Source organism: Paroedura picta, chromosome 8 (assembly GCF_049243985.1).
Source record: "Paroedura picta isolate Pp20150507F chromosome 8, Ppicta_v3.0, whole genome shotgun sequence".
Classification (NCBI taxonomy): domain Eukaryota; kingdom Metazoa; phylum Chordata; class Lepidosauria; order Squamata; family Gekkonidae; genus Paroedura; species Paroedura picta.
This window is the reverse complement of record NC_135376.1, coordinates 49,050,119-49,072,995: the sequence shown is the minus strand read 5'-3', so window position 1 is coordinate 49,072,995 and position 22,877 is coordinate 49,050,119. Positions and strand designations below refer to the sequence as shown.

At 40.5% G+C, this 22,877-nt stretch overlaps 1 protein-coding gene across 5 annotated transcripts in view; it reads left to right on the top strand.

The window, feature by feature from the left end:
- The window catches only part of LOC143843502 (VPS10 domain-containing receptor SorCS1-like), a 507,191-nt gene that overhangs the window by 213,467 nt on the left and 270,847 nt on the right, over positions 1-22,877 (top strand). For all 5 annotated transcript variants that reach the window (XM_077349667.1, XM_077349668.1, XM_077349665.1 and 2 more), the window contains exon 3: positions 22,540-22,639. In XM_077349667.1, coding sequence (XP_077205782.1) covers positions 22,540-22,639 — 100 coding nt within the window. The remainder of the gene's footprint in view (positions 1-22,539; positions 22,640-22,877) is intronic.

Here is a 22,877-nt window from a genome sequence, read left to right as displayed (position 1 = left end):
AAATTATCTATGTAAATTAGTTGCACTCAAACTACAAGTGTGGGTTTAGACTTAAATTGCGTAGGCTGAAAAGACATTTCAATTTCTATAATGAAAGGTGATGTTAGACAGACTGAAGTCAAAGGGGCCTTTACTCTATTTATAGAATTTATTCAGTCTGAAATCTATATTTGTATAAGAAAGATCATTACAGGTACTTACGTTACACTCCGGTAGATCTCTGTTATTTGTTTGACCTGTCATTTACACTTTTGTAGCAACACCCACTTATTTCACATACTTCAGTCTATTTTGTTGGCAAGAAGTACTGTGCATGGCAGCAAGATAAGCTCCTTTATAGTACAAAATGTTAAATGGTATCTATTTCTGGAAAAGTGAAAATAGAAGCTATGATCAATGGACAAGAATGGCTCAAGGAGAGCCTTTCTTCTCAGTACTGGACAGCTCTTTCTATTCAAGAGGCGGTATGCTTGACGGATACTTGTTAGGGTTGCCAGATCTCTCCCGGCAACCAGTGGGAAATAGAAGAAGACTTACTAGGATTGAGAAGGAGGCTCAGCCAATGTTGCAGTGATGTGTCTATATCACTTCCAACATGATACAGAAATGATGTCACCATGCAGCAATCTTGAGGCAATATTCTGGTATTTGGGCAAAAACTCTATGGTAAATCTGACTTCCATCATAGAGTTTTTGCCCATCATCCCAATGTTGCTGACCTGATGACATCACTTCTGGGTCATGCTGTAATGTCAACTGGCCTTGCTCTTTTTCCGGGTAAGTCTGGCTAGCTGATCAGTGATGGGGTGGTGGGGACTGGCAGTAGGGAACTCCCATATCCATGGTGCAGTGGGGGGGGTCTGGCAACCTTAATTCTTGTTGACACAGACATGTCATTCCAGATTCATAAATTCAATTTCAATTTACTCATTAGTATCTTAGTCCTTATCATATGATAGCACAGAATGGAAAACATTACTTCCAGGAACCTCATTAATATAGTTTGCCATTTCTTTGTGGAGTCTGGGTTTGGGGAAAGGAGGGATCTCAGCAAGGAATAATGCCATAGAATTTATCCTCTAAAGCAGCCTTTTTTTCCATGGGAATTAATCTTGGTTGTCTTGAGATCCAGGAATTGCAGGAGATCTCCAGGTGCTACCTGAAGGTTGGCAATATTCATTCAGCTTCATGGCTCACAGTGGAGTGATGGACCAAATTTGTCTCTTCTAGGATTTAAGGTTTAAATATTTTAAAAGGAGCTAGTAGTAGGAAGGAACTGTCAACTTTTAGGGAGCCAGCAGCACTGTGAGTTGCCTTATGGAGGTCAGAAAATTTACACCCTAGCATTTTCATGAAAGTGACTTACTCTAGATTTTCTTAATAGAATATGTTGTTTTTATGGGTTCTATTTTGGGTACATTTACTCTTTGGTGTGCAATATCTTTTGTCTTCAGCTACAAGGAGATGGTTGCTCAATTCTCGTCAACGTAAGTCTCAAGTCAGGTTTACTAAGAAGTGATACGGGGGAAAAAAACAAGAATCATCACAGTTATGTAATAGTATAACCATTTCGACTAATAATCATTTGCCATCAAGCTGCTAGCTTTTAGAACTTAAAAAGAGCAGAGGGTGTTATGCAAGAAGGAACACGTCTTTTCAGGTTGCTGGCAAGGTGTCTCTGCAATCACAAACGGCTGCTGCCTTTGGATTGACAGAACTGTTTTATCTGACGCACAGAGTATGTTTTCACTCAAGAGGAGTGGAGCAAAATCTAATTTGTCTGGAATGGACCCTACTGTGAAATGTTAAACTGACCTTTTCAAGTGAAATTTACTTGATAGTTCCAAGTGAAGCTCCAGCTTTAAGCTAAACCTGTCACCAAGACATGATTAAATTCCCTTAAATGTACAGCAGTTGAACATATTATTAATGGAAATTGAAATCGGCCTAAATGGTAACCATAAATTTCAAAAGGTGGAGGGAGGGGGACAGTATGAAAGTTAAGGTGCCTTATACACCCAAAGATTCATCACAATGGGTGGAAAACATTATCCCAGAGCCATGAAGCAGCATAGTCTGTCTTCAGTGGATTTTAGGGATGTACACTGGGAAAAGATTTGGTACTTTCAAATCTGAGTTTTCCTGAATTGGTGAAGCTCAAATCAACAGAATCACTGACTCAGTACATGACTTTGAGTTTGGTCAAGTCAGAAAACTGAAACCTATTCAGCTGAATCAGCCACCAGACAGCTGATCCTGCTTTGGAAAGAGGCTGCTACAGAAATCAACTGTTTGGTGGCTTCAAGAGGCTCTTTCTGCACATTCTGGGCTGTGTGGGAGCATACAGTCTGAGGGCTGCTGAATTGATCTCAGGAGGGGTGGGGAAGGCAGGTTTAGGGCTGATGTTAGCTCTGTGCCCACCCAGCCCGATCCCATCCTGTAACTAGTTCCAGAAAGGCCAAGGAAACAGGATGCAGGGATCTCTGTAGCCTCAGGGGTCTGCTAGGGAAAAAGATCCTAGGATCAGCTGTTTGGAGAGGTCTTAATAAATTAGCCAACTTAGCTGAATCATGCCCAAATTGCTTCAAATTTCTCTGATTCAACTCATTTAAACTGATAGGATGTGCAATTCAGCTCAGGTTTGAGCTGAATCTCCTATCCCTATTGGATTTTCAGTTGCATTTTCCTATATCAAAATTTCAAGACCCAAAACCAGCTTCACAGTTGGACAAACAACAGGCGCGAGAAATTGATTACACAACTTACCGCTTATACTCGCGTATAAGCCGACCTGGGTATAAGCTGAGGCACCTAATTACACCACAAAATGCTGGAAAAACCTATTGACTCACATATAAGCTGAGGCTGGTGTTTGGATAGTAGCTTTTTCTCCTTTCCTCCCCTCCCCTCCTGTTTTGGGCAGGATTTTTTCCCCTTTTCTTCCCACCCTCCTCCTACCTCCTCTTTCCCTCTGACCCCCCTTGCCTTTATTCCTTCCTCTAGGGGTGTTTCCTCCTTCTGCTCTCTGCTCTCGCTCTGAGACAGAGGCTTCAGAGCTTCCTGCAGAGCTTCCTGCAACACCTGCTAGCCTTGTTAAGGCAGGGAGGGGGGAGGCGGAGACTGCTCTTTCCCTCCCAGGCTTGCTGCATCTCTGCTGTTCCTGCCTCTGCTTTTTCAGGCAAGTATACTTGTCTCCCACCCCCAGCCTCCAGTCTTGTCTAGAAGCTGTTTTTTTTTAATACTTGCATATAAGTCGAGATGGACTTTTTCAGCTTAAAAAAAGGGCTGAAAAACTCGGCTTATATGCGAGTATCTATGGTATCAGTTTTCCAGAGGTCATGGTGGGGGAGGCTGGTAATAGGCCAGTCTTCTTTTTATTTATTTAGAACATTTTTCTGTTTCCTTTCTAGGAATCTATCTAAGGAAGGTTACAAAAGAAAAAAAAAATAATTCATATTATTTGTATGAATACATATTTGAGCACAGCTATAAACACTTCTTACACAGTGAAAATGGCTTTTAATTACTTGTTTTATATTATATTTAATACTGTGTTTTTTTTAATTATCAGCCATTCCAAGCAGCATTCCAAATAAACAAACTAATAAGTGGTTGCATATAGAACTGTGTTCAAGAATCTTTGACAAACTCAAAGCAGAAGTCCAGTCCTTTTTTACCCATTTTTGTCAGGGCATGTGTGTATTTCATGTTCATTGTACATGCTATGAATTCTCTCAATGTAATCCAGTTCAAACTTACTCCAGTCAATTGAATTTAGCAAGCTTAGGCTGGAGTAATGCTGCATAGGATTGCATTGAAGAAGAGTTGCTTCTTATATGCCACTTTTCTCTACCTGAAGGAGGCTCAAAGCGGCTTACAGTCGCCTTCCCTTTCCTCTCACCACAACAGACACCCTGTGAGGTGGGTTAGTCTGAGAGAGCCCTAATATCACTGCTTGGTCAGAACAGTTTTATCAGTGCCATGGCGAGCTCAAAGTCACCCAGCTGGCTGAATGTGGGGGAACCCGGCATACCAGATTAGAAGTCCGCACTCCTAACCATTACACCAAACTGGTTCCAGTATCACAGGCTTTCTCAACTAGGGTGATATGACCATATATGGCCATGTGGACCTGCCCTCCCACTCCCAAAATGGTCAATAATGGGTCTGGAGGGAGTGTGAAGGAGAGGGGCCCCAGGTGGGCATGTACACAGTTATGCTTCCCAACCATATTCTACACAACTTCTGAGGTTTCTCAAGTCTGAAGAATGTTTCAGGGGGTTCTGAAAGGTAAAAAAAAATCAAGAAAGGTATAATGGTTCTTGTCTTAGAAAGAGTGGGCAAGATCACTGTGATAATTACTCTTGCGAATTAACTTGATCAGAATTTTGTGAGAGCTTTTTACTGAAATATCTGAATGCTTAGGTTCCTTCTTTATATGCAATTTTATGGAAAAATCTCAGCTTAGGGTATTGAAAACCACATTGAGCTTTATAACCAAATGGTAAATGGATTTTGTCAGATACCATTTATTTCTGCCATGGTATCTCTGCCCATTTTTGCCTATGTTCCATTATGTTCTGATGACATAAGAATAAGACACCATTTGATCTGTTGCAGGCATTGTGTTACAAAAATCATTTTCAGAAACATGGCACCACTCATTTCAAAAACATCGGGCTATAACTCTATGACGTGGAAACACCAGTGTATCAATTCGCTAATAGACGGCTTGAGCACTTCACCTTGGCCGCTGCACACTATATTCTTGATACATAATGTGTGTTCTTGACCATTTTTCTCTAGCATTTTTTTTCTTCAGGCCTCAAAAAACTATATTAATCTTCTGCTGTATGCTTTCATTTCATTTCCTGTAAAAATCTATCTTCCGCTGCTGGAACTGACCTCAGGTTAGGTGTCAAGGGAACAAATTACTACTCCATATTCCAGGAGTAGCTATAAATAGACTGCTTTATAACCCAGTTGATTCCCCAGATATATCGCAGTAAATATACGACTAATGACACAAAAGTCTCAAATGTTACCGCTACTTGATATACTAAATATTAGAGACATGGAAAATCTGTTTAACACATGGTTTGAAAGATGGCTGTGCTGTTTGAGATTTAAAGAATAAACTGGATTCTACAGAAGTCATTGTAGCTGAAAATATTGTATGCTATTGTATTTTTAATGAATTGATATAAGCTTTAATGTCATTATCTAACACAAAATATAAACTTCCCAGTGAACAAAAGCTTCGGCCCATCTATGCATTTGTGTAGGTTTACTAAGATGTGGGAAAAATTAAATTCTGGTGTGTGTGTTTTTGTGTGGGCGGGTTATAACATTAAAAATATATTTGTTTTACTATTCTGGAAAATCAACAGTAATGGGCTGAAGCAGTGATCACACCTAATTCCTGAATAGAGCACATCCTGAGGTTTAATTCTTCCTTTTAATAGTAATCTAGTGCCAGCATTTGAACTCTGACAAAGACGTGCAGGTATCATGAGATTTCTATAGTCCCTGAGCATACCACTCTTCCTTCTTCTCTCAGTGAAAAACAGTAACTTGGACAATAATTTATGGGAACTCTGAGGCAGGATTAGGATCAGTTGAGTTATTTGATATTATAGGACAGATATCAAAACTACATGTTTGAAATATTTCATTGTGATTGCTCAAACTTTATCATATTTGTTCTTTTCAGGTTTGATGTATTCCCTTAGAAGCTGAATTCCAGACCTTACTAAATAAATATAAGATTGGACCTAATTAATGTTACCTGATCTTACCATCTCTCTCTCTCTCTCCATCAGCCATTTCCAACCTCAGGAAAGTTTATTGTAGTGTCATGGGATATGTGTGGAGTATAAACATATAGGCTGGGCATGGGGCGTGGGGCAAAAATACTACTTTCTGATTTTTTCCATTTACAGAACCCCATCCATGTAAGAGAAAGAAGGGAGAAATTGTATCCCTTCCCCTTCCCATCTGCAGCTTTTTGATCCATGTGACAACTTCACTGACCCTGCAAAAAAACCTTTCCTGGAGTCGCAAATGGCTGCTGAGGGAAGAAACAGCTATTAAGACACATGACCATGAGTATTTTTCACTGATGTATCATGGTATCCAACCAAGAGTCCTATCATCAATGTCACTGTGGAGTTATGTTAAGATAATTAAAATATATTTTGATTATTTATCAACAGTAGTTTGTTCAATAAATGTTGGCCAGTTATCTGTTGTCCTTTTCTAAGTGTTGTCCTTTTCTAAGTTCAGTAGCTCTTCAAAAACTAACAGAATTTGTGGCAGGGTATGTGCTTCCATGGGTCACTGCTCCCTTCTTCAGTCTGAAGAAGACTATAATACTGTTACCCATTTTGCTCTTAGTATAATACACTTTTAAATTAGAAGTGAAATTACACTGCATTCTCATAGAACCTGCAGAAAACAGTGATTTTTAATGTGCTCCTATGTCAACCTTCCACTATGATTTTTCTGGAATTAAATTGTGATCTGCATGAGCGATTGAGAAGATCAGATTGTCAAATCCCTGTGATAGATGCTATTGGGTAGGGTGCCACCTGCCTTTCATCTCCCAAATGGAAACCTCATTAGCCACCCACCAAGCTTGCATTATATTTTGGCTGTTTACATCAATTGGAAATCTAATAGTTTGCTGATTATGCTATCATTTTGGGGCCCCAAATGTAGCCATTAAAATGATGCATTGCAAGAATTGGTGGCAGAGAGAAAACAAGAAAATGAACTCTAACACAAGCACTTAGGGAATGAACTAAATTGACATTCATGTTTCACTTTGTGACAAGTCTTTTTAAGCTCTTTTTTCTGGAAGAGTCAATGTTTCTTGATTTCTGTAAGTTTGTTTAGTTTTCATTTACAGAAAGAGTAAACCAGGTCAAGTCACTGGCAGTAAAGACAGTCTTAACATTGTCTTTGGAAAGACAATGATTCTAGACTGGGGTACCTTAAAAATGGATTAGATATATTTTGGCTCTAGTTAAGAAGCCTGACATGGGTTCTACCAACAAGAACATACAGTGTATGCCAGTTTCTTATTCTGAAAAACATAATTCCTGGTCTTTTTTCTGTGCTTGGGATACCATCTGCAAGAATGGATTAAGGAATCTCTATCTGATGACACTATGAAAAGGCTAATCTGACTGCCTCTTCATCCACTTTAGAACATCTGTGATTTATATCCTGTGAAGCCCCATCTGTTAGTCAGGGAACAGTCAGATTGAGCTGACACTAGGTACATGGGAATAGCCCCCTTTCAGCCATCTATGGGCTATGGCATCTGATGCAAGTGCTGGCACTTGTCAGATGTGTTATGTGCGTGATTATGAGAAGGTATTAGAAATGAAATGATACAAACAATGTAAGGTTGTTGCCTTCATGTACTTACCACTTATAGGATTCTTGGAGTCATCTGGTCACCCATTGTTAGGTAATGTTCTGATCCTACAAGTTAACAGATTCAATGAAACAGGCAAATAAAATATGATTTATAAGAGAGTTAAGAGGCAGTATGAGAGTTAATAAGGAGATCGTGAAGAGGGACACTAATGCTTGAACTAGTTGTGAATGAACTAGTTGTGAATGACTATGAACCCACTGTAGGGGTGCCAACTAGGGAGGTGCACTTGAAAGAAATTAGTATTTTTTGGATTTGAATTTGAGGAATCATTTCCATACTGGTATTACGTATTATTTGGGTTCCCAATGCTACTTGGGGATTTGGATTTAGGTGTCTCCTTTTCAGGACCATTATCCCATGTGGGTGGGCTGGATGATCTTTTTTCAGTGAAATAACACTGAATTTGCAGGGGACCTATTCCTGCTTATCTGCTAATGGTTTCCCAACTTTTAAGTGGTTTGGATGAGGATGAAAAAAATTGTGCTTTCTCCATGGCAAAGAAGCCAATAACCAAACAAGCAAGAACAACCACTGGCCCAAAGCCTACAAATGCAGGTAGAATTAATGACCCCAAGATAATCAATATTAGTCAAGAGAATCCCAACAGGACCACAGTCTGATGCGGCAAGCCAAACACTTCCAGTGTCAGAATCCAAGGCAAACCAGAAGCAAGGGAGAACAAGAGGTGATGTAAAACCTGCTGGAGTAAATTAGGATGTAATTCAAAGTCGGCTTATTCAAAAGAAACCAAATAGAGCTCATATTTTAGGTTACTATTCATACTGAGCCCTTAGCATTGCCTTTCTCCCATCCTGTTGTCCGCCTCTCTTCTCACATCTGTATTGTGCAAAGGCTTGCACTTGTATAGGTTGTACTGCCTTGAATGTTTGTGCTGGTGCAACATTCTTGGTGCTTTGTTGTATTAGTACTGCATCATGACACACAACATTGCACTAATGCAAGCATCTGTCCTTCTGAAACAATCTATGTTTTGTTATGCTTACTGAAACAGAGTTTTAGAAAGGCTCATTTAAGCAGATCCAAAATAATGAAATATGTCTGGCATCCGAATGAGGATTGAATGACAGCTTACATTACAACAGATATTAGGATATCTTTACCTGATTGGTAAAAATGTCCTTGTACGCTGTCCTCCTTTCTGGCCTCTGTGTAGCTGTTCTTTACCTGTGGGTTTAGCATATGTTCCAAACAACACATCTGGCTGAGTTTAATTATCCATCCTACCTTTTGAATCCAAATGGAATTTAGCAGTGAGATTGGTAAGGCTACAATCTTTAAGTCAGTCTCTTTTGATAGGACTAATTTTAAGGGCTGTAAGTATTGTAAGGACATCTAACAAATGATACCCTTGAACTATTATCTGAACACTGTGAAAGAATTTTTTCTGATCTCTGCAAACCAGCCTGTCTTTGAAGCAAATGTTGTGTAGTATCTGAACGAGTGATAAGGGCAAAGTCTAAGATCTAAATGTAGAAATAGCCAGTTAATGATCAGGTATTAGATTTAGACAATCAGAATGTTGCTGGTTGAAAAAGACACAGAAATACTGGCTGGAAAAAATGTATTTGGGAAGAGGCTAGAGCACCTCTTCTCCTGGCACCATAGTTTTGATCAAAAGGGGCCCTGCAGCATTTGGGGAAGTAAGTTCTCCACTGCTGTCATGTGGTTGTGGAGAAAATGGGTCTTATCCACCCAATTCAAAGCTATTGTGCAGTTTGGCTTTAATGGAGACCCAACAGATAGCAGGGATCTATTGTGAATTGTAAAAGGGGGAGGGAGCTTTTTGGGAGGGATGTCCTCTGCAAGTCTAAGGGGTCAGAATCAGTTGGTAATTTAAAGATTATTTTAATAGCTAAGCATTATAAAACAGTAGTCCTAAACCTTTTTGATGATATGGGCATCTACGGAATTCTGACACAGGCCTGACAGAAAATGACTGCTGCAGAACATTGAATTTGTCATAAAATGGCTGTTGCAGGAGGAAGAGCCACCAACCATAGCATTACCCAAAATGCATGTCAGGAGACACATATTAAGTGGGGAATGGTTAACGAGAGGTGAGGTAATGTAGCATAAGATCAAATTGTCTACGTTTATGAGGTAATTCTTCCCTTAAGAATTGGAGGCAGACAGCAGATATTAAAATAAAATAATAAACAGTCTTTATTTAATAGAAATCAAAATAAAATAGTCATAGACACATATAACAAACACACTAACATGCTAACAAAGTTGGGAAATGAAGAGGAGAAATGAATACAGTCTGGGAAAGCAGGTCAATTGAAGAGAAATTTACCAATCCCGAAGAGGAAGGAAGGCAGAGACAGGAATGACTCAGTGACCAGTGGGGTGAAGGACAACCTGAATAGATCCAGGATACCAGAGTGGCAAGTAGAAGAAGAGTTGGTTCTTATATGCCGCTTTTCTCTACCCGAACGAGGCTCAAAGTGGCTTACAGTCACCTTCCCTTTCATCTCCCCACAACAGACACCCTGTGAGTCAGGCTGAGAGAGCCCTGATATCACTGCTCAGTCAGAACAGTTTTATCAGTGCTGTGGTGAGCCCAAGGTCACCCAGCTGTCAGCATGTGGGGGAGTACCAGAGAAGCCATCCCAGAGAAGCAATTTGGCTTGCCAGAGCAGTGATTTTTATACTCTTTTGAGAGGGTGGTACAAGGCAGGAAATCACTACTGCCCTGGTCTCACCCAGGATTTAAGACAATAGGTAGATGGGTCTTGATCAGTTTTGATGATGGTACTAGATGGGTGTTAATGGCTCCAAAGAAAAGAAACCATTGGGTACAATGGTACAGATTCCAGGATCTTCCAGAGACTAGCTATCTGGGTGGGGGAAATTTCCTTCCTAGTAGAGTGACTAGCATGAATGATGGATAAGAAACAAAGAACTTGGGCAAGGAAGCCCTGAGGCAAAATGGAATCTGCCAGCCACTTGATCATCAGTACATGGAGTGGAGGGGTGTGTGTGTGAAGATAGTACACATAGTAGTCGCTGTAGCTATTGATCAGATAAGTGGCTGTGGTCAAACTGAAATGTAAAATGGAGTCTGGAGTTCCAGGGGCCAGATCTGAAAAGGCCCTGGCCCTGGTCAAGGCCGGGCATACCTCTCTGGGGCCGGGAATAACCAACAAGTTGGAACCCACAGAGTGCAAGTCCCTGTGTGTGTGTGTGTGGGGGGGGTGTAGGATGATAAATAGTCCCTCAGATTTGTGGGTCTCAGACCACAAAGGGCCTTAAAGGTCAAAACCAAAACCTTGAACCTGATCTGGGCCTCAGCTGGCAACCAATGTCGCTGCCTTAGCACAGGCTGGGCCCTCCTATGTGTTCTTGTGAGGACCCTAGCAGCTGCATTTTGCACCAGCTGCAATTTCCAGGTCAGAGACAGGGGCAGGCCCACTTAGAACAAGTTACAGAATTCAGTTCTGGAGGTGTCAGTTGCATGGATCACCATGGCTAGATGTCCAGGTAGGGTGCTAGTAGCTGAGCCTGGCGAAGATGGAAGATAACTGAGGGGACTGGCTGAGGCAGCACTGCTGTGTTTTCAGTCAAAGTCTCAAAAAGCCTATATTTTTCACTTTATAGGGCAAATTAACCTTTAACATAGGTCCTGTTTACTTAAACTATAATAGTCTGCAGTTCAGGTTGCCTTTGTAGAGTACCATAGATAATGTATTAGAATCATTTTTAAAAAAGAAAAATCTAGATTGCTTTTCTGTTGGTTTAGATTTGGTGCAATATTGAGTTGTCATTGTGCTATTAGTATTACAGTTGTACAAAATCCTACATTTGCTTATGCCTTTGTAAAGTTGTGGGCCTCCTGAACTTTTGTAGGGTTAGTTACCTTGACCATCATCAATTAAATATATATTTTGTTTCTACTGAATATACTTTTAATTATTTGGACCCCTCTGAATTAAACTCAAATTTTTCCATCACTACACACACAAATTTGTTTGGGTGAAGAAGTAGTGTGAACATTTGCCTGAGAGGCAAGAAGTGGACAAGGAATTTTCTTAGTGGGGAAAAAAGCTGCAAGTCATAATATACGATTCCAGGGCTAAAACATTTTATTGTCAAAAGAATCCATCATGTTGGGAAAGGAAGCTACTAATAGCAAGGCCCAGAACTCTGAACTCCCATAAATGTACAATAGTGCTGAGTGAATCATTTTGAATGTTTGTTTATGAGATTTAGCATGAAGGCAGCATATTTTTACTGTTGCATGGGTGCAGCAATTGAAAAGGTGTGGCTTATAGAAAACACAATAGCAAAACTTAAAAAAATTAAACTATGTTAAAGGAATACATTAAGTGTGCAGGTATTCCTTAGTCCACAAAGAGACCCTTCTGCAGTAGACATTTTCAGCCAAAACTTTGCATAAGTTCCATATCTATTGGCAGCCCAGAAGTATTTTTTGTACTTGAATTATATACCTGTCATTCAGATGGTTAGAGGAAAATATGAGAACAGACTTTCACATGTTCAGGAGCTCAAGTAAAATAAGAATTTCACACAGCTCCTGCATTTCTAACCAGAGGAATGAACAACACATCATTAGGCAAAATACTGAATCACTGTATTCCAGCTGACAGCCACAAATATTTCTGTGTACAATGCTTAAGAAACAGATGACAATTTCCTTTGGGTTCATGTGTTCAGTTGACGCATATTGCCTATTATCATTCCGACATATTGCGAAGAGCAAATTGAGATATAGGCTTGACAGTGGGTGGACTAATGGAATTTGGTGACTTTATTTAAAGTGTGCAAGTGTTTTGTTATAATACTGTAATAGAAATGTCATTTGTCTGACAGGAGGAGCAGTAAAAAAAAAAACTATCAATGAATAATAATGAAGTTATTTAAATGCCAGGATCTTTTTTGGAAAACATTTAATACAAAATAGAAATTATTCTAGGTATGCATAAGCATGTTTGAGCTAAATTTATCAAACAGGAACTGTGTGGGTATATTGCAATGTTAGTGGCAGTTTTCTGTAGTAAAACAAAAATCAACTATTAGATTTATTTTCCCTCATGTAATGTTGGATTACATCTCTGACGGAAATTTTTCAGTGGTTATATATATTTAGGTGTAGCAAATGCTCATAAATCTGAAATAGGTATTCTTAAATTTTCATCAGTGAACCCACTCTCAAAACAATAGATAAGTTAACACATGGGAACACATGAAGGGAATCATTTGTTTTTGAATTTTTATTATAAAAGCACAGACATCCTGCCTTTGTTCATGGCTTGAGGTAATGTACAAAAAAATCTAAAACATCAAGCAATAAAACCTCAAATACCCCCCTCCCCAATAAAGCCCAATTGTTATTTATTAAAACATGCTAATCATGGAAGACATGATGTTATAATACAGATCCCAAAATGTCAATTGTAGACTGCAAGTATCCAATTCTTATACCTGTTTACTTAAAAGTAAGGACTGACACAATTTTTTCAGAGAACCTATTCACCAGCTGAGCTTTGTTAAGCACTCACATTCAGCCGATGAGCTAGCTATGAATATGTTTGAATTGTTTTGAACAACTCAAACATCTGCCCAACAAGTTTGCAGATCCCTGTTGGTCAGAAGCTGACTCAGAAGAAGGGTTGGTTTTTACACCCCGCTTTTAACTATCTGAAGGAATCTCAAAGCGTCTTACAGTCACCTTCCCTTCCTCCCCCCACAATGCCCTATGAGGTAGGTGAGGCTGAGGGAGATCTGACAGGACTGCTCTGTGAGAACAGCTCTGTCATGGCTGTGATAAGCCCACGGTCACCCAACTGGCTGCATGTGAAGGAGTTGGGGAATCAAACCCACCTTGCCAGATTAGAAGCCATTGCTCTTAACCACTACACCATGCTGGCTCTCAGCTTACGCCACTCAGACACATGCAGCTACACAGTGAGGTTGCAGAAGGGAGGAGATAAAGGGTTCTTTCCCCTCCCTTCCAAGCTTGAAAGAGAAAGAAGCAAAGCTTTTGTTCTCTGCATTGCAAAAGGAGAGGAGAAAGATTTTCCTCTCTCCTTTTCTCCATGGTCCAAGCTGAGAGCTTGGGAAGTAGAGAAGAGAAGCAATTTGTTTCTTTCTCCACACCCAAATCTTAGACCTTGGGCTGCAGAGAGCAGGAACACTCTTGTATTGTATCTACAGCCTTTAGAGTAGAGTACAGTATCTCCTTTTAGTAGAGAGAAGAAAAGGGAAACCAGCTAAGCTCCAGCGCAGTAAGTTTGGGAAGCAACAAAATTTCCAGGAACTTCTAGATGATTCCTCATCACCTGAGAGTTGGTTTCTGATTGATGCCAGTAGCCTGCTCCTGCAGATAGGTAAAGAACTGCTGAACAGTTTGTGGATTTATAGGCTGCCGGATCATCGGTGGTGAACAAGAAGAGTGCTGAACCAGGAGAGGTTTGATCAATTTGAAGTTCAGCTTTTTAAAAATTGTTTCATAAGAACATAACAGCCTGATGGATCAGACCAGTGGTCCATGTAGTCCAACATCCTGTTTCACACAGCAAGCAACCAGTTGCCTTGGAGGACAAACAGGGTATAGAAGGCCCTCCCTTTCCCCCCACACTGCTTCCCACTGCTGATACTCAAAGGTTTGCTGCCTTCAGTCACCATGACTAATTACTGTGTATGGACCTTTACCCCATGAATCTGCCTACCCTTCTAAAGGTGCTGCCTCTCAAGGCAGCGAATTCCAGAGTTTAATCAATCACTTAGTTTTAAAAAGTATTTTCTTTTGTCCATTCTGGAACTATTTCCCAGTAATTTCACTGGTTGTCCCTGAGTTCTAATGTTTTCCGCGAGAAGAAGCTCCCTCTATCCATCTTCCTCATGTCTCCCTTAGTTGTCTTTTTTTTCTAGATGAAAAGTCTTGGATTTTTTGCCTTGAGACTCTGTGGTCTCTCATGTAAGTGCATATAGAATTGTAGCTTTAGTAACCCTAAATATAGGAAATATGTGAAAAGGAATTCAGTCCCAGAGATTCAGTGGCTCAGGTGGAGTTTTGATCCCAAATTTTGCTTTCTTATAGCCTTAGACATCCTACTTAAACATTCAGTTTGTGGTGGGGTTAAAATAATCTATTAATAAAGAATGACCTGGATGTTGCAAACTAGCCTCATCTCATCAGATCTCAGAAGCTAAATAGAGTCAGCCCTGGTTAGTATTTGGATGGGAAGCCACCAAGGAAGTCCAAGGTTGCCACACAAAGGTAGGCAATGGCAAACCACTTCTGAAGGTCTGTCCCCATGAAAATTCTGCAGGTTCTTCATAAGACCTTATGACATTTTTCACTCACCATGGTCAAAAACAGTCATTCAGCTTATTACTGAAATGTAAGAATATACCCTTTAAGCCTAATTGAGCTTACTAGGATATTTGAATAGGTGTGTGGACTTCTTTGAGGTGGGGTTAGTTCTGAAATTAGTCATGCACTCCTGTATAATTAGTGGTTTAAGAAAATATGAAAATATGAAAAATGCTAAGATTAAGATATGATGAGACAACTCATAGGAGTAATTCTCAAAAGTTTTATGACTTTAGTAACTCTGGACATAGTTATATTTTGGAATAATAATATGTGATAAGCTCCTGCTTACTTTTTAACAGAAGAAAGCATCTATTCCCTTTCATCATAGCAATATAAGGAGAAAGGTGTATCTGTGCAATAAAAGAGGCAAGAATTTTTTTTTTTAAGTTTAGGAATCTCCAGAACTCAAGCCGGATTGTTATATTGTTGAATTTATATAATGACTAGCAGTGAAACCAATTTTGAAAATGGGCTGAGAGACAGAACTCCCTCCTGCGGGTAGGAGGCCATCAAAATCTGCATTGGCACAGTGGAGGTGTCTTCCCGCAATCTGCTGGTGACCAGGAAGAGAGACAGCATGTTTATTGAGGGGATGGGCCATCTTCCCCACCGTTCCTCGGTTCTGAGGACAGCAGGGAGGTGACAGAAAATGCAACTGGGCCAGGGAGTGCGGTGGTGCCTTTGTGGAATGTATAGGGACCTTCCCAATGGGACTCCAGTGGTAAGGATGGCAGGGAGAGCATTGGGGAGGATGTGGGCTGGCCAAGAAGCATGGTGGTGACTTTTTGCAGGTGGCCTTCCCCAAAGGCTCTCCCCAAAGTGGTGAGCATGCCTCAGAAAGGTGAAGAGGAACAGAGTGCACGATCAGCCTTTTATAGTGGTCTCTGACAGTGGGGAGGCTGCATGGGGGAGGACCCTTCCACTGAAGGGAGACCATGGCAGTCCTCTGATTGGGCCTCAGTGGGAATGGCCCTCCTATCGAAGGCCAATCATAGGCTGTGCCGTGCTTCCCAATGATGTGCCAGCCCTCTGATTGACCCTCGGTTGGGGGAGATCCCACTGAGGACCAGTGAGAGGCCCGGCATGTCTTTCGGCAGCACAGTAAGGAATGTATGTGGTATGATAGTCAATTATTCATGAAAAAAAAACAACCATAGCAGCAATGGGGAAAATATACATCCCCATACTTGTGTAGAATACACCTCTATTTCCTAGTTCAGCTGGAGTTTGAAAGGAAACGGGGTTTAAGTTGCAGGAGAGGAGAAGGCAAGGCCCTCTGAGATCCTGTTATGTACCCTCTCCTGCTGTCATGCACAGACCTCTTCACAGTAGGGCTGCTGCTGATTCTTAGTATCAGCAATTGCAGTGGTAATTCCCCCTTTCCCTCTCCAGTCCTAAGATAGCTGTGGGTGTTACACTGAGAAAAATATTCAAAATAAAACACCTTACACTAAGCTAAAGGCTAGACATTTTAATATATGTTCATTATAAAAATCTGCTATTAGCTATAATTTGTAAAGTGCTTGTGCTTTTACTCTGAGTGGCTTTTTCCCCAGAACAAAGTGAGTGAGAAGTCCGTTACTCAGGAGAGAGAGAAGAATGCATTATGTGGTAGCCTGAAAATGCATGCTAAACACATCAATTTAGATATGCTACATTTTTGTGAATAATAAAGATGGGAAGAAGCTAAAATGGCCTTTTTAATGACTATCTGAAATGAAGTGAGCTGATGTTAATGCTCATGAAGCAAGTTCTGGGTGGGTTTGAGGTTAGGCATGCCATTTCCCCCTGTACATCACTGGGGGATCCCAGGGGCGCTCTGGCAATTGGGTAAAACTCTGTGGTTAATCCATAGGGCTTTACCCAGATGCATGAGCATCCCCAGCATTCCAAGCAATGCACTGATGTTACTTCTGGGCACGTGAAGAATGATGTCAGGCTGTCAGCAGCAATATCATTATGTGACCAGTGAGGGCCTCTGCCATCAGTATTCCCCATTACCAGACTCTGTCTGGCAACTGTATTTGAGTTCTTGATCCAAGTGCATAGAGAAGGCAGGAGGACTGAGGCTTAAGTAATGGGCAATAGATGGATTTCATTTCAGTTCTCTACCTCTCATCTTACTGGCTACCACCCAGCCACCTAGTAAAGGAAGGTGCTTACAGATACGGGAAGACAAAGCAAATCAACTATTGTGGCCATTAAACTTTGTAGTCATTTTTAGATCTGGATGATATTGCATGTCACATAATTGTCTTGAGACTTTAGATGGTCATAAACAAGGTCATATATGAAGACATTATAGCCAAAAGTAGCCATGTCAGGCTCTGCAGTACATAAGACTGGAGGCTCATAGATCAGACAGTGGTTCCATTGGAATTTCATAGAAAGCTCTGGCTGCAATATTGCCACAGCAGCTTATAGTGCTCCTGGCCTGGAAAATGGGGAAGGGCCAATGCAGTATCACTGCTTGATATAAAGATTTCAGTGTCTCTTGCCACCATGCAGTCAATTTGTCCATGTATTTTCTCTATGCTATTGGACTGATGGCCTTTAGCCTTGCCTTAATCTCTTTCGACCTATTGTCATTTAAAATCTTCTGCTTGTTCATTTTTTTCTTCAGTTGTGGATAAATTTCAGCATGCCTCTATATGAGAGAGTATTGATCATTCTCATGTCCTTGAGCCTGCCAAGCTAGGAAAGAATTTTAGACAGCCTGTTCACTTGCCAGTGAAAGGAATGACAAAAGGATGGCAAGAATCTAAACTTTAGTATAGTTTTCCCCAAAATTTTGAAAAGCAACAATTCCAAACACTTTAGAAGTAACTATTAACCACTCAACTATAAAGTCAGAATTCCAAGGACGGCACACAAGGTTTGTTTGTGTGTATGTACGCACACAGGCACCTTCAGGTTGCAGTTGATTGATGGCAACCCTAGACATTCAGAAGTGGTTTGACATGGCCTGCATGTGTGTTGTGACCCTGAGCTTCCTTGGTGGCCTCTCATCCAAATACTAACCAGGGCTGACCCTGCTTAATTCTGAGATCTGATGAGATTTCACTTGCCTGTTCATGTTTAAATGTTTCCAGTTTAGGATTTCCAACCCCCTGCTGGAGGAGGGTTTTTTCCTGCCCCTCCCCACTGATCAGCTGACTTACTAAGAGCAGAAGGGAGGCCCAGGCTACATCATTGGCAAGGTGATGAGGTCACTTCTGCAGGGTACCTGAGGCGATGGTGTCATGTTGGCAATACTTTGATATTCAGCCTAAAACTGTACGGTAGAAGCCATTTTTTACCATAGAGTTTTTCTCCAAATGCCAGAGCATTGCCAGGACATTCTAGCATTATGATGTTCACTGGAAACACAGCCTAGAACTCCCTTCCCACTCCTGGTAAGTCCCTTCCACCAGTTATTAGGCAACACTATTCCGATCCAGTATTTTCATCATTGAATTCACTGGTAATAATGAAAGCGGATTTTTCAGGCATTTTGAAATTCTAATGAAATATGCCTCATCAGTATTTGAATGAGAGGCCATCAATGAAATCCAGGACTACAACACAGAGGCAGCCAATAGAAAACTGGGTTTTCATGTCTCCTGCCTTGAAATCTCTATGGAGGCTTCTCAAGTCAGCTGTGACTTGATAGCACTTTATGGAAATAAAGTTCAGCAGTCTGTTATCTGAACTAAACATCTATTGAGAGGAAGGGAAATTCCTATTTATTAGCTAATTTTTATTTTAAAAAGAGTACAGACATAAGTTCACAGGTTTTAAGAGCTAGATGCCATAAATGTTGCCTTTGTCTGCTGTGTTGCCTGCATCCAAACTGACACACAGGCTGAGTTCATTGCAAATTTATAACTGAGACCCCAGCAGAGCTTTTCTTTTGTGTGGGATCTCAATAGTTCATAGGGTTCTTATAAAGTGAATGTGATGCATGTTATGGAAGGCATTCATGGGATTAGCAATTACCTTGGGGCCAACAGGAAGCTCCCCGGAGCCTCACTGAGCCTACTGAAATGTAAACACACTTTCAATTGCTGCCTTATTACCTCTGGAGTATTGTGATGAATGCTATACATCTTGGGGGGCATTCCCATGATAAGAGGATTTATTTTCCTTTGCTTTTTAAATCATCACTTCACTGAAACTGCAGGAGAGTCCAAAGCTCATGAAGACTTCAGAAACTTCAAACAAGGGAGTCCAAGTGATTGTGGTATCTTGGGAACTGGAAAATAGTTGATTATTATCTTTGATTTGGATACATAACTTCCCCTGTACATTTGTGGCAGTGGTTTCCTTTAATAAAGAGTTCTAAATGAAAATAGTCTCATGTTTTGTAGAATTATAACAAGGAACTGAGGAAATTGCATTACAGGGGGTATGCATGCAGGTGTGTGCTTATTAGCTATTTAGGATAAAGTTATTAAGAATATAATTAGGCATATCACTGATATGCTTGTTCATTTTCAAAACATTTCATTTCTAAAACCTGTGTTACGATCTCTGTTACAGAAACCTGCCCTTCTAGGTCCAACCATAGTGATGTATTTTGAAAGATATGAATAGAATGCAGTTGCCTTCAAGATTCAAGGGGGGCAGTTCTGGGCATTTGAATCGCCATCTTTGAACAAATAAAAGATGATCAACTGACACACATATTCAGATATCATGCATCCACAATAAACATGGTAACAAAAGCTATGAGCATTTTTCCTTCCCGCAGGTTTTCTTTTTATCTTCTTTTTTGGCTGAGCAGCCCCTTTTTCCCCTTTGTTTTTACCTGACCTTCCCACCCAGTTGTTGAAATGTATATTAGTAAACGTTGACCCAGCCTAAAGAACTGAGGGGCGAGACTAAAATTCTTCTTATGTCCTGCTTAGATAATGGCCCATGAGAGGCTGGTGATAGTGAAAAAATAACAAATGGTTTTATTTACCTTTAAAAGGAAATGGTCAGGTAGGGATTAGGTATAGGAATTAGGTATAAGATAAATGGGCAACAGGAATGAGGTAATTTCTGCTCCTTTTTCTGTGTTCACAACTGCATGCCAGTCATAATTTGTATGTGCAATGAACAATGCAGACAACTGATTTATTTATTTTAACAATAGTTTTGCCCTTCTGTTGAAATACACAATGTTTAGAATTAAACTCTTAAAATGGAGTGTTATTATCCCAACAATAAAAGCCATTGATCAACTATTTAAACCATTATTTATAATCCACACAGCTATTCAATGATAGAAAGAGCATGTCCTATTAACAAATGGAAGCATGATGTGCTAGCAGGTAAGATTGTTTGCTACAAAAATTGATGAGGTAAACTTCTTTAATTATACACAAATAAATATGACTGCAAGGTTTTGACATTTTTGTGTATGATGTGGGCTATAGTGTGGTGTCAGAGTAGGATATGGGAGAACCAGATATGAATCCTTGCTCTGCCATGAAAACTCAATGGGGGGGGGGGTTGGGCCAAGCACACACTCTCAGCCTTACAAACTTAGTGTGGATAAAATGGAGGAGATGAGGACAATGTAAACGGTTTTGGTCCCCACTGAGATGAAAGGTGGGGTTAGAATGCAGTAGGTAAGTAGACAGACAGGCAGACAGACAGACAGACAGACAGACAGATAGATAGATTTGTCTTGCTACATAGCAAATTTCTCAAGTGTCAAGACAGTTAATCATAATAACATAATAAGAGGCCTGCTAGATCAGACCAATGGTCCATGTAGTCCAACATCCTGTCTTATACAGTAGCTATCCAGTTCCTTTGGAGGGCCAACAAGAGGGCATAGAAGTTGAGACCTTCCCTTGATTTTGCCTCCTGCTGTTACCTTCTGAGTGTGGAGGTTCCCCTCTGTCAGCATGGCTAGTAGCCACTGAGACCTATCCTCCATGAATTCAGTTAATCCCTTTTTAAAACTGTTTATTCCTGTGTCCATAACTATATCCTCTGGCAGAAAATCCACATTTTAATCACTCTCCCTGTAAAGAATAAGATGACATGGTTATTTCCCCAAGTATCTGATTCTGTGGTGGCATTATGACCTTTTTATTTACTTTATAGTGTGCATTCTGATTATTTTAGGAAATATCAAGCTTAGACTAGCAATTTTGAAGACTCTGCTGGTGCAAGATGTTAAGAAATATACATTTCTTCTAGTGCTTAATTTCCAAAGAAAATACCCATATTTGCCTACAACTGTTGATTAGCACAGGGAGCAGAATCAGATGACAGGACAGTGAAAGAGTGGACTTCAGACTTCCGTGAAATCCCATTGGTAATGCTTTCTTTTGTTAAGTCCTTGCAAATATAAAAAGACAGCACAACAGGAAAGAGCTGGTCTAGAATTTCTTCTGTCATATGCTTTTGTATTTATCTAGGAATTTCTGTGCACAAGTTTGGTATAAGTGGTAATCCACTTTCATCCTAAACTGACAGTCACTTCTATTTCCTCAGAATTCAACCACCTAATTCCCTTCTTATTCTGCATTGAACCCTGGCACTGGAAACAGTGCAGTAACCAAACCCTGTAGAGTAGCGATCCCCAACCTGTGGGCCGCGAACCACATGTGGTCCTTCGACTAATTGGAGGTGGGCCCCGAAGGATGCTTTCGCCCCCCCCCCCGGCCCTTTACTTCATTCCTCCCCAGCCCTTTACAACAGACTTCATTGTTGTGGCGTGTCTGTATCTTATTTTGAAGGGATGTTTAAACATTACCATAGTGATCAGAGAGCGTTAGGGCAGTGGTTGAGAGTAGAGGAGTAAACTACCCCCCCACCGGGCCTCAGTAAAATGCGTTGAGTGGGCCCCGGTGAGTGGGCCCCGGCATTGAATGGTCCCCGGTGATAAAAAGGTTGGGGACCACTGCTGTAGAGGAAAATCAAATGACATTAGGAGCAAAAACAATGGTCAATAACGGTGTATACCCCAAATCCAATTTGAGGGAGAGTCAAATTCTTAAGTTCCTAGTATATTTTGAGGAGGTACCCTATCAGCGACCTGCAAGATACAAACCATTAAATGAAACAGATTCCATTCAAAAATAATGACTTATGGTGCAATGCAGATGAATCACAATGTGTATGCCAATACTTGGGCATGTAGCAAAACATCCATTGTCCTGAGTAGCCTCTGTAATAACTTCAGTCTTAAATGTCATCACTGAATATACTGCTAGATAGACTGCAAAAGCAGGACAGTGTTGAATGCAAGCGGTGTAAGAGGACATAGCTTCTCAGCCGTATTTTCCAGCATGACTTTCCTTTACTGAACAAACGCCCTGAATAGGTAGCATTTCCCTTTCCTGGAACGAATCCTCTATCTCAATGAGATCTTACAGCTGAGTCTTTCATGAAGTGAAGAAATAACTCAGCCTTTGTTGCCTTGATGCTTGGCATTTACGACACACAGTGCCATCACCTCTTGGAACTAGATTAACATTTCTTTTTGTAGGCATTTACCTTGGAATGGCTTTGGGAGGCTGCCATTTTAATTTTTTTCAGATCCAGTTTAAATGCAAATGTTAACCACTCACATGATGGCATGTGTACATAATTAAGCATCATTATATGCTGCACGAATCATTCAGATGCTCCAAAGAGATATTTTGCTGCACGAGACATGTTTTACATTGGAAAGCGACCAAGTCGTTTGCATCTGACTTTTGTTTCAATGTTTATGCTTACTTACTAAAGCTCTCTAAAATTACAGGTCAACGGATTATGGGACGACGTACGAAAAGCTAAATGACAAAGTCGGCCTGAAGACTATTCTGAGTTACCTTTATGTTTGTCCAACTAATAAGCGCAAGGTAAGGGTGGAAAGCCTGAAAGAATGTCACTGCCTTGCACTATGATAGAATGCTTCTCTTTACTGGTTATTACTATTCATACAGAACAGCCAGCCTCCATGATATTGAACAGAATCACACCCACAAGGAGCTTGCCCTTTATCTACCTTGAATTGCCTGATTTTATACAAGTTTACAATGAGTGGTAGGTTTTTTACTCTGTTAATCTGTTTTATGCCCTATTTAAACAGCCTCTTCA